The sequence below is a fragment of the Myotis brandtii genome, unplaced genomic scaffold (genome assembly GCF_000412655.1).
Source record: "Myotis brandtii unplaced genomic scaffold, ASM41265v1 scaffold893, whole genome shotgun sequence".
Taxonomy (NCBI): domain Eukaryota; kingdom Metazoa; phylum Chordata; class Mammalia; order Chiroptera; family Vespertilionidae; genus Myotis; species Myotis brandtii.
The window spans coordinates 729,073-741,304 of NW_005371660.1; the positions used below are offsets into that span (position 1 = coordinate 729,073).

The 12,232-nt window shown below is 39.8% G+C and overlaps 1 protein-coding gene across 1 annotated transcript in view; it reads left to right on the forward strand.

Moving 5' to 3' along the window:
* The window catches only part of PKHD1 (polycystic kidney and hepatic disease 1 (autosomal recessive)), a 438,226-nt gene that overhangs the window by 188,523 nt on the left and 237,471 nt on the right, over nucleotides 1-12,232 (forward strand). Inside the window, exons 41-42 of the mRNA XM_014532447.1 lie at nucleotides 6,728-6,792; nucleotides 7,286-7,354. Of these exons, the coding sequence (XP_014387933.1) occupies nucleotides 6,728-6,792; nucleotides 7,286-7,354 (134 nt within the window). The remainder of the gene's footprint in view (nucleotides 1-6,727; nucleotides 6,793-7,285; nucleotides 7,355-12,232) is intronic.

Sequence of the window (12,232 nt, forward strand, 5' to 3'; positions counted from 1 at the left end):
TTGCAGTCCCAGCTTGCACCCCCAGCCTCACAGCCCTGCAGCCCCGCCTGGCACCCTGCCTTGGCCTGGCGCCACCCACTCACCTGCTAAACCATCCCGCTGAGGTCCTGCTCTTGTCCAGGCCCATCAGGGTTGGCAGCACCTCCACTGCTGCCGGCTGACAGCGCTGTGTCGCCGACGCCTGCCATGTTCTGTGTGGCCCCCTGGTGGTCAGTGCATGTCATAGCGAGCAGTCGAACTCTGAGGGGACAATTTGCATATTAGGCTTTTATTATATAGGCTAGGTTCAGTGATTAAAAAATGACGAATGATCAGTATCTTTGTGCTCTTCGCTCTCTCTCTCGTTTTTGGTCTCCTGGTGCTTATAAGGATGCAGGATATTTGATGTGGGGGCCAGCTCCAATATAAATGAGGATAGCAGTCACATATGTGTTATAAATTGCACATAATTAAAACCCCCCTTGCTAAAATGTACTTAATCTGCCTTCTCTAACCTCTGCTTCAGAGTAGCTGCACATGTATTTATTTATTTATTTATTTATTTATTTATTTATTTATTTTTAAAATATATTTTATTGATTTTTCTCCCTTAGATGTCACAGATGGCACGATCTCCAAATCCTGCAGGGACTGTCCACGTCCTTCCTGATCTCCCAGCATTTGGCAGCGTAAACTGATTCCCGTCTTCCCTGTCCTCTGGCAATACTGTTATCTCTTGGGCCTCAAGTAATTCCAAACTCTTTCCTTGGTCAGTTACAATAGGTCTGTTTCTTCCCTCCTTCCCTTCAACATAACTATTTCTCCTGAGTCTGAACTGAGCCTATTTCACCCTTTCTCCCTTGGCCAACTCATTCATTGCCTGGTTTGTATTACTGTTCAGTGCAGATTCTGACCATATCTGAGACTCACAGTTCAGTTCCCCCCTGCTAGCGTTTTCATATGGTGGGCCTACTAATATCACAAATTCAACCTTTCCAGAGGCAAACACACTCTCTCCATCTTTCCTCAGATTATCCATAGACATTCTTATTTTTGCCTATGATGTCATCACAAGAACAGTCCCATCTACCATATCTGATGATCATAGGTCATTTATAAATGAGAAAAATTTGAATGTTTTTCTTTCAGTTCATGGTGGGGACAACTTAAGTCCTGATGCACACTGTCCATTTCCAAGGGTGGGGAACCTTTTTTTTTTCTGCCCAGGGCCACTTGGATATTTATTTATTTATTTATAAAATATATTTTATTGATTTTTTAGAGAGAGGAAGGGAGAAGGATAGAGAGTTAGAAACATCAATGAGAGAGAAACATTGATCAGCTGCCTCCTGCACACCCCCTATCGGGGATGTGCCCGCAACCAAGGTACATGCCTTGGCCGGAATCGAACCTGGGACCATTCAGTCCGCAGGACGACGCTCTATCTACTGAGCCAAACCAGTTAGGGCACATGTATTTATTTTTATATATTAGGTTTTATTTGAAAACTAGAGGCCTGGTGCATGGATTCATGCATGCGTGGGGTCCCTTGGGGTGGCCTGTGGGGATCGGGCCCCAGCTCGTGCCCCCAGGCTTGCAGTCCCAGCTTGCACCCCCAGCCTCACAGCCCTGCAGCCCCGCCTGGCACCCTGCCTTGGCCTGGCGCCACCCACTCACCTGCTAAACCATCCCGCTGAGGTCCTGCTCTTGTCCAGGCCCATCAGGGTTGGCAGCACCTCCACTGCTGCCGGCTGACAGCGCTGTGTCGCCGACGCCTGCCATGTTCTGTGTGGCCCCCTGGTGGTCAGTGCATGTCATAGCGAGCAGTCGAACTCTGAGGGGACAATTTGCATATTAGGCTTTTATTATATAGGCTAGGTTCAGTGATTAAAAAATGTTTGAAAAACCACTACGTTAATACATTATTCCCTATAGGTCTCTGTTAAAATGCAAGTGTGTGTCCAAGGAAGGGACATCAGAGGTTATAAACTTTTGGCATGCTTGCCAAATATCTTTCATTGTTTCATGCCCCAAAGGCCCGCATGGCCCATTGGGCAGTTGCCCCCAGCCACTAGAGTTAGAAGGTGCTGGAATTCTTGCATGCTTGCTACTTTTAAAGGTTTACCAATCCCCAAATTTAACCCATAATAGCTCTATAAACACATTAGTACTTACTGGTTGTTCAGTTGTAGCAATATTATGGTGATTTAGAGTCAGGGAAAGTCTGCAGCAGTAGAGTTTTCTGCATAAGTGGATAGGATGGGTTAACTTTTGGTGAGTGATGTGAGAACCTCTGGTACCAGGGAAGCTGAGCTCAAAGGGAAGGTGGAGACCATCCACCTATGGAGACATTATAGTTGAGAATTTTCTGGGTAATCCCAATTTAAAAGTCAAATTATTCCATTAACCAAAGTAATTTTTCTAATTGGCTAACTAACCTTTATTCTAAACATTTGACATTGATATGTCTCTCACTACCTAGAATAATACAAAACTCATTTTTCTAGAATTTATAATTTATTTATCCAAATGGTATATTTTTACTATTTTAATGTGAGTTTTCTCCATCAGACAGTGAAAAACTTATTATTTTAAAAAATATATATTTTCATTGATTTTAGAGAGGAAGGGAGAGGGAGAAAGAGACCAAAACATCAATGATGAGAGAGAATCACTGATTGGCTGCCTCCTGCATGCCCCACAATGGGGATCGAGCCCACAACTGGGAATTGAACTGGGACCTCCCGGTTCATAGGTCGACCCTAAACCACTTTACTGAATTTATTTAGTTTCATTCATCTTTATATCTCCAGCACAATGCATAATTCCTGAAATATATATTTATTCGTTGTTGAGCCAGTTCACATAAGTTGATTTAGGGGCCATAAAATATACCCATGGAGCCATTGTGATGAATTTCCTAAATGCCAGTTCGTTTTACCATAGTTAGGGTACCACCCCTTCAGCTTCAGAAACCTGCCATATGCAACTGTGAGACTTGTGATCCTCACGTCAACCTCTGGCTTTGCGGATGTCAATTTATAATCATGTACACCTGAAAGTGATATAATGTTATTTACCAATGTTACCCATATAAATTTAATTTTTTTTAAAAGAGGCTCTCTGGAAACCTTAGGCCAACAAGTTAAATATTATTGCCCAGCAAGTTAAAAGTTATTACTTCATAGCTCAAGAAATAATGACTACATCTCTTCATGCCAGATGCAATTTTGAAAGATCAGGGTTGGTTCATAACAGTAGTCTTCACGTGGCCCTTAACTTCTCTTTAGCTGCTGTCCACCATATTGTGATGAGAGTAAATACCAAAGATGATGGCCAATGGAAATCTTGACAGCCATGTACTCTTTTGTGGTTTGGCCATACTGTTTTCTTTCTCAGATGTTTTTCCTTTCTAACATTTGACCCTTGGATTCTACCCTGCTTATCCTTGTAGAGTTGCCCATTTTTAAAATTTGATTTCTAATTCCAAATCCTCATTTCCCGAGTTTCATCATTGTGTGGGAGAATGTTCTTAGTTATATTATAGCTTGCTTTGGAAATGATCTCCAAAGAGATCGAAATCTGAGGAGCCTTTCAGCCATATTAACTCAGGTTATAAACTTTTGGCATGCTTGCCAAATATCTTTTATTGTTTCATGCCCCGAAGGCACGCATGACCCATTGGGCAATTGCCCCCAGCCACTAGAGTTAGAAGGTGCTGGAATTCTTACATGCTTGCTACTTTTAAAGGTTTACCAATCCCCAAATTTAACCCATAATAGCTCTATAAACACATTAGTACTTACTGGTTGTTCAGATGTAGCAATATTATGGTGATTTAGAGTCAGGGAAAGTCTGCAGCAGTAGAGTTTTCTGCATAAGTGGATAGGATGGGTTAACTTTTGGTGAGTGATGTGAGAACCTCTGGTACCAGGGAAGCTGAGCTCAAAGGGAAGGTGGAGACCATCCACCTATGGAGACATTATAGTTGAGAATTTTCTGGGTAATCCCAATTTAAAAGTCAAATTATTCCATTAACCAAAGTAATTTTTCTAATTGGCTAACTAACCTTTATTCTAAACATTTGACATTGATATGTCTCTCACTACCTAGAATAATACAAAACTCATTTTTCTAGAATTTATAATTTATTTATCCAAATGGTATATTTTTACTATTTTAATGTGAGTTTCCTCCATCAGACAGTGAAAAATTTATTATTTTAAAAAAAATATATTTTCATTGATTTCAGAGAGGAAGGGAGAGGGAGTAAGAGACTGAAACATCAATGATGAGAGAGAATCACTGATTGGCTGCCTCCTGCATGCCCCACAATGGGGATCGAGCCCACAACTGGGAATTGAACTGGGACCTCCCGGTTCATAGGTCGACCCTAAACCACTTTACTGAATTTATTTAGTTTCATTCATCTTTATATCTCATTCTAAATTTAGTTATAAGTGATTGGCTACCTAAGCTTTACCAATAGAAAACATATCATTTAAAGGTGATATTTTAGTACAGGTTAGTAATTATACAATGGTCAGTTTTAAGACTTAGTGTCAGCAATTTTCACAATAAATTCAAATAAATATGTCATATAAATATGTTTTTGTAACATCTCATGGAATGTCAAGTCTGGACAATGGACAAGGAGTTAAAAATCTTGAATTCTGTTGTTAGTTGCTCCTGTGATTTGCTGATGAAACCCATGTTTCAAAACCTAACTGGTCACCTATATCCATTTTTTTCTTCTTAAATTTATTCCCCTTGCAGAACACAAGCAGTTTTAAGACTTACTATCAGCAATTTTCACAATAAATTCAAATAAATACATCATATAAATATATTTTTGTAGCATCTCATGGAATTTCAAGTCTGGATGATGGACAAGGAGTTAAAAATCTTGAATTCTGTTCTTAGTTGCTCCTGTGATTTGCTGAAGAAGCCCATGTTTCAAAACCTTCTAACTGGTCACCTATATCCACTTTTTTTCTTCTTAAATTTATTCCCCTTGCAGAACACAGAATTATGGTTTAAAATCTCAAATTGCATTATATCACTTCTCTCCTTAAAACCATTTAACAGTGTCTTATTGCCATTAGAATATACTCCAAAATCCTTAACCTAGCTTAAAGGACTCCCTCCCTGATTTTGCCTCTTTTCTTGACCTTTTTCTCTCTCTACTTTAGCTACACTGATCTCTTTTATTCTAATTCTTTCAAAAGGCTACACTTTCTTTTGCCTCAGGACCTTTGCACAAGCTTTCCCCCCCTCTATTCATATTACTTATCCTTCTTCACAAGGTTCTGTATTTAAGTTCTTTTAGCACCAATCATTATTGATTGATTAAAAATTACATATCATGTTTCAAATAATCAAATTAATGTCTGTTTTTACCATCACATTTCACGTGAATACTGTTTCCTTAGCATTTAGCACATTAACTAGAGCATAGTAGCTATATTTGTTGAAATAAATGAATGAATTAATGAACAAAGCGTCTTTGGTTATATCAGAATAAAAAAGCAAATCGAGGTTTTCACTGAAAGTAAAATTACAACTGTGTTTGCTAAATAGTGTTTTATATTTAAATTAATTCTGTGATACCATTAGTGGGAAAATGTGCATGTTTCATTTAAGAACAATCTGTTAAAGATAAAAGCTATAAAAGGTCTAATCCTGAGAGGGAAACTATTTAGAGAGAAAATATGGATCATATAAACTTTCCTTAAAACATATCCGAGCTCTAAAAGGCAAAGAGCTTTGGACAGAAAAAAAGTGACCAGGTGCAGGAGAATTTTTTAATTGAAAAAGGACAGCTACAGAGCAGTCAGACCAACAGATGGAGGATTAATTTTGTTTATCTTTATTTTTATCCATGTAAGGGAAAACTTTGCTGAAAGTTGGAGCAAAAATTCAGAAAGGAACCCTAACAATATTATCTTAGGAGAAGACAAATATATGGATTAGCCATTAATTAGGCAAGGAAGAAAACCTACAGGAGGAATTTTGCGTTTAGTGCTTGATATTGTGAATTGGCTGCTCTTGATATCTATTGTAGTGTAGGTGAAGGAATTAGAATATTTATTGAATAATGCCTTATAGATAAAGTACTCACTTCATGCAAAACCAGTTTGCAGATCCAGACTCATAAGTGACAAGGAAGCCCAAATACTTAAAGAGCTAGAAAAGAGGGGGTCTGTGAGGCTGGGTGTCTTTGGGCCTTTTTTCTATTGATGCCACTCAAGTGGCTAATCTATTTCTCTCTGTAGCATAGTCCATGCTTTTATTTTGTTCTATTTCAAATCTTTATGGTCTGGGTGTGAGGGTCCCAGCTCACACCTGTCTGGTCCTCTCCAGCCTGTTTCTCCAGGATATTTCAGATCTTCCAGGGAAAGGGAAGGGCATGTAGATAGCTGGTGGTCCTTTAAACAGCTAGGGATGGGTCTGGAGCTGACACAAGGGCATGTGGCATTTAATTGTGGAGACAGTCACTTAGACTCTTGCTAAGAAGTAAAATAGTAGGTCTATTTCTTTGTTCTTTTTAAAATTTAAAGTGAACTTCTGATCCATGATACTCGAGAACTAAAAAGTCCATATTATCTGTATCTCTTTGGTTCATAGATTAAATCACAAAAACAAAATCAAAACAAGCCACACCCTAAAGAAGAAATAGTATTTCACTGTCCCTCATTTTCTTGGCTGGCCTGACATGTACTGAGGTAACATGATCTTTTGTCCCTAGGTACACACGTGGAGACAAGATATATCCCTTGGGAGGCTATTCCTGGAAGGAAAAATGGTAAATTTGTAAAGTGGTTCAAAATTTATTACAATCCATTTAAGTTGTCGTATATTTTATAGACAGGCCTGATAGAAGAATGCTAGATAGCTTAAATTCGTTGAATATAATAAATGTTTTGTATCTATATATAAACGCCTAAGCGACTGGCCTACTGGCTGACCAGTAGCTATGACACGCAATGACCACCAGGGTGCAGACACTCCAACTGGTAGCTATGATGCTCACTGACCATCAGGGGGCAGATGCTCAACGCAGGAGCTGTTGAGCTGCGGTGACTTGGCAGCTGCGGTTCTCTGGTGATGCACCCGGAACCAGAGAGGAGGGAGCCCGATTCCCGGGTGCATCACCCAAGAACCACTCTTTTGCAATCTGGGACCCCTCGGGGAATGTCGGACAGTCGGTTTTGGCCTGATCCCCGCAGGCCCTGCAGGCCAAGGGACCCCACCGGTCCTCTAGTTATTTATATATTTTACTTTTTCTAACTTCTCTGGTGCTGAGGGACTCTCCAGTCCTGAAATGTTGACACCATCTGGTGTCTATATCCGCAACCCCACCAATGTTGTAGAGGTAAGTTATTTGCAGTTGTGTCATCAATGGTATGGTGTGGTAAAATGTTTACTTGCTGCATATTGGTATTCAGAAACTATGATTTTGTGTTAAACAAGTGCTTTAGGATAACTGTAATCATTTCTCAGAGTCCTGTGAATGCTCTTTGAAGCAATATCTATATGGATCAAGCAAAGTAGATACTGATTCTTTTCTGGTTACTTAAATTAATACAAACTAACATATCTTCCTGAGCTATATGAGGGGGTGCCATTTTTTGTCTAAATTCCAGTATTAATTACCTATTTAATCTTTACTATCTTACGATACTCATATAGTCATATTATTGCCCTTTAAGAATGTTCAAAACTGAGGGTCAGTGAAGTCAGGAGGTGTAGGAGGCATGTCAGATTCTAGGATGAATGAAGTGTACTCTGATGGACTAGATTTTTTATCCCATTATTTAGTGCAACTTATTACTTTTTGATAAATTTCTCATTTCTCTCTAAACATGTTAATAAATTAAATTTTCTAGTACAGCTTAACCAAGAGTCTATGAATGAGGAATTGTGTCAGAGTAGTGGGAAGGACATTTAGTTTCCCCGTTTCCAATGATTTTATCCCATGGGTATCCCACTCTTCCAGGACACTCCTCTGAGCCTCTACTGTATTATCACAATTATGCCAAGTTTCTGAGGAACTGAGAGATGAATGCCTCTGTCTCTCTCTGATCATCTGTTTTCAATTACTTTAAGCTGAATAACCCCTAAAAAAAGTCATGGTTATCTCCACAACCCTCCTCCAGACTCTTAATTACATTTTTTTCCCCAAGCACAGCACTTACACACCATTTTAGGTACCTAATGGGGGCAGCTAATATGCCAGCGAGAAAGGACGCAGAACTGCATGGGTTGAAGGAAACCAAACTTTAGACCCAAAGCAATTAGAGCAGCATTTAACTTGTTGGTGATTACAGGTCTGGTTGCGCAGCTACGGCAGCAAACTTTGGAGCCTAAAGAACTACATTTCTGCATACTTTCTTGGGTAGTAGCATCTTGACTGCATTAAAATATCTAGAGGTGAAGACTCTCAGGGTTTCCCAGCTCATCTTCTTGGATAAGCTGGAATGTATCGAAATCCTGTATTGAATGCCAGGGGTTCTGTCCATTTGACTTTGCTTCATTGAGTAGTAGGTAGTCTCCTGGACAGGTGTCTTGACCACTAGTCAACCCCAAGAAGAAGTGAACTGGCTATAGGTCTATAGGTGCAGAGAGCTAGAGGGCCATCTAAAAAGCTGATAGGTCCCCTGAGTGTTTGCGGTCTACCCTGTGAAACAATGCTCAGTCAGCAATAGAAAAACTTAGGCAAAACAAGTTGTTAGTTCTCCATTGAATGACTTTCATTTCCATTCCTTTACTTTCATTCTCTTATGTCCACTTTACAAAATTTAAAAAAGTATAATGCACATATTTTGAGAATGAGGTTTCAGTTTAAGCCGGCGGTGTAGATTGATTAAGTATAGTCATCAGGTGTGTTCTTGACATTTTCTTCAGTGAGCTTAAAATTCTGTAGTTCTCTTTTCATTAGCTTGTTAGCTTTTAGACTCCAACACAAAGTTTGAAACACAATAGTTACTCAATACAAATGAATTAAATATAATGAATGATTGAATGAATGAATATAGGTATCATTACATAATCAAAGAGTGAGGTGGGAAGAAAGAGGAAAGTAAGGAATAGATTCCAAGATCCCGCAATCATTTTGATGTCTGAAAAATAAGACGTTTAATCTGTGGCAACATTTAAACCCTGTGGGACTCATCTCTCAGTGTTAAATGCTGCACAGTCCATTCCAGTTTCTCAGCTGTGCCACTGGTATTGTGTTATGCTGTCTCTTTTGTATTCTGTTGTCTGGAATGAGCTATTACCAAGGACATAGTTAATAACTGGACATACATGGCAACACCTAAAAGTTATGAACTTCTGTTGACCTTTCGGGCCAATGAAGGTCATTGTAGTTATTGAGCAAACAGTAATTTAGTATTTACTAAGTGTGCCCTATGTGGAAAATACAGAGAGTACATTGAAATATATTTTAGAAATACACCTTTATTCCAAAGGGATAATAATAGGCTATCATAACAGCACAATGTGGTGTGTGTGTGATATGTGGAACAGAAAGAGATGTGGCATAACAATACTACCTTCTTCCATGGTTGTTCTGATAGTGAAGGGGCATTCTTTGTTCTGAGGAAATGTTGTATGGGTGGTGAGTTTATGTTCCTCTCTGTGAGGGAATTAGAGTCACACTGACCCTTAAGAGAATGCAGTCAAGCCTTATGTGTGCTTAGAGTTATTTTACCCCTCCTCCTGTCTTGTTTTTCAGCTTTCTTAAAGTCTGGAAAAATATTTTTTTAAAAGCTAGGTATTACTGTCATTAATTAGGGTTTTTCTATTTTAAACTTCCAATTCTGAAATAATTTTATATTCATTAAAAGGTGCAGAAATACAACACGGCACTCCTGCGTGACCTTCACCCAGTTTCCCCCCAATGATAATGTAACCGTGACCACCACCATAGATCAATAACAAAATCAAGAAATTGACATTGGGACAATACTATCAGCTAAACTAAAGCCCTTGTTTAGATTTGAAGAGATGAACCTATTCCTAATGCCTGGGCAACCAATCCTGAAAGCCTGAACTCTCTCCCACATACATAAGTCTGACTTTGAAATATCTGGCCTGGTGGGCAGGCAGTGAACAAACAGAGTTAATTCTTAAGTCTTTGCAATAGGTTTGTGGTCGGATATTATTCCCAGAATCTAGGAACAAACACATAGCCACAGCACACAGAATTTTCCTTGATGGTCAAGCAGTCATCTTTACAGTTGACTCCCCTTTAACCCTGTGTGGTACAAGGGAATTTCAAGTGTGATATTCCTTTTTAGTTTTCATAGCCACAAGTGGTCTCCCTGCTTCCCTGCCAGGCTGCAGCTACACCAAGTCCAGGGAGAAGCAAAACCTGAGCTGTGTGCTTACTTGCTAGTGAGACTCATGCTTGATATTCCTGAGTCTCCAGGGGACTTGTGATATTCCTCTGTCCACTCCTTAGACGGGCCTTTTTTGTGCTTTCCAGAAATGGTTTGGTGGTGGTTCCACATGCCCCACCTGTGGCTCTTGGAGCACTCTATTTCCAGCTGCCTTCCCTTGACAGCTCCAGCATCTGCATCTTCGACTCCTTCTAGGGATTTCTTGTTATCTGCCTCAAGGATCCAGCTCTGCGGTCAACCTCAGGCTAGAGAGAGTCAGCTTACCTCCAGAGCTCCAAGTACCCATGCTTATGGCGATGTTGGAAATTTCCTATGACCAGACTCTTGTTTAGGATATCCCACAGGAAAACCCTGAAAACAAACCCTTTGGAAACACCCATTTAATTTGAGGGGGATTTGTTCTGGTTTGTGAATCAATTTTGTAAGGAATTCTGTCTTTAAAGGCCTAGTTTCAGTTCTCTCACTCTCCCCACTCAATAGCTAATGTATATTTAAGAGCTGCCTGAAGGGTTAACTCACTTATTTTTCCTAGTAACTATAGATACACACCTCAAGGAGCTGGCTTACTTGAGCAGTTAATTTCTCTCTGGAATTTCTCTTGCTTGAATGTCCATAATACAGCGACTTCCGCAAAAAATTGATTTCCACACAAAATTCCCTGCTTGCCTTAAACCCTTCCCCACAAGCCGCCGGCTGCCTGCATAAATATGTGGATTTCCTCATGAATCATTTGTAGCATACCCAATTGCAATGGAGAGTGAAAAGGGCTGGGAAGCAATGTGATCCGACTGTTCAAGTGCTTCTTTTATAAGAAAACTGCTCTTTCTCTGCTCACAGAAGACTGAAGTTGGAATATCCTGCCCATCTATGAATGCACTTGGAAGGCATTACATACGATCACCCAGATGCTGCGTAAAATACTAATGACACTAGGGCAGATGATGCAACAAATCTATTCATTTGTTCAAAATAGGCGCTCTGTGTGCACTTGTCTGGCAAAGGTGATGAATAAGGATGTAGTCCTTGCAAAAGATTCTTTAAATGTTTGAATCTTGCCCCTTCTGGGTAAGTCTGAGCCATGAACTAGCATTTCACTGGTAATGAGATAGAGGTGTATGTCCAAGGGAGATCATTACTTGCAGCCTCTAGTGCACCTGTCTCATTGTTGAAATACTTACAGAAAAGGTGGTGTTTAAGAAACCCCCGTTTCCTATTCCTCAATTTTTATGTACTCAGGCCTTTCCCATGGCTCATAGGTATGGCAGAGACACAGCGACTTGACACTGGCTATGTGGAGGGTGGAGCTTTGTTTGTAATTTCATGAGGAAGTTGCCAGTTGTATAATCATAACTGAAAATCAACAGCTATGTTACTTCCTTATGTACCTACGAGGGCTTGAGAGATATATTGGGCACTTGTATTTGCTAACCTAGTGACAGCAAGTCTTCCCGAAGCCAAGAATCATGAGTGCGTGTCCTCTTTTCTAGCATGAGGGAAGAATTGAGAAAAAAGAATGCCTAATGCTGGATTTGGTTGTTTGAAAGGATATTAATATCCTATATTTTTGTTGCAATGGAATTGTTTTTTTAGTGTCTCTTTCTGTGGAGTCTTTATGCTAAGCGAAATAAGTCAATCAGAGAAAGACAAGTATTACATGATCTCACTCATATGTGGAGTCTAATGAACAAAATAAACTGATGAACAAAATAGATCCAGAAAAATAGAAGCATGGAACAGACTGACAAATCTTAGAGGGAATGGGGGCAGGAGGAGGGCAGGAAGAGATTAACCAAAGAACTTATATGCACACTAGAGGCCTGGTGCACAGATTCGTGCACCGGTGGGGT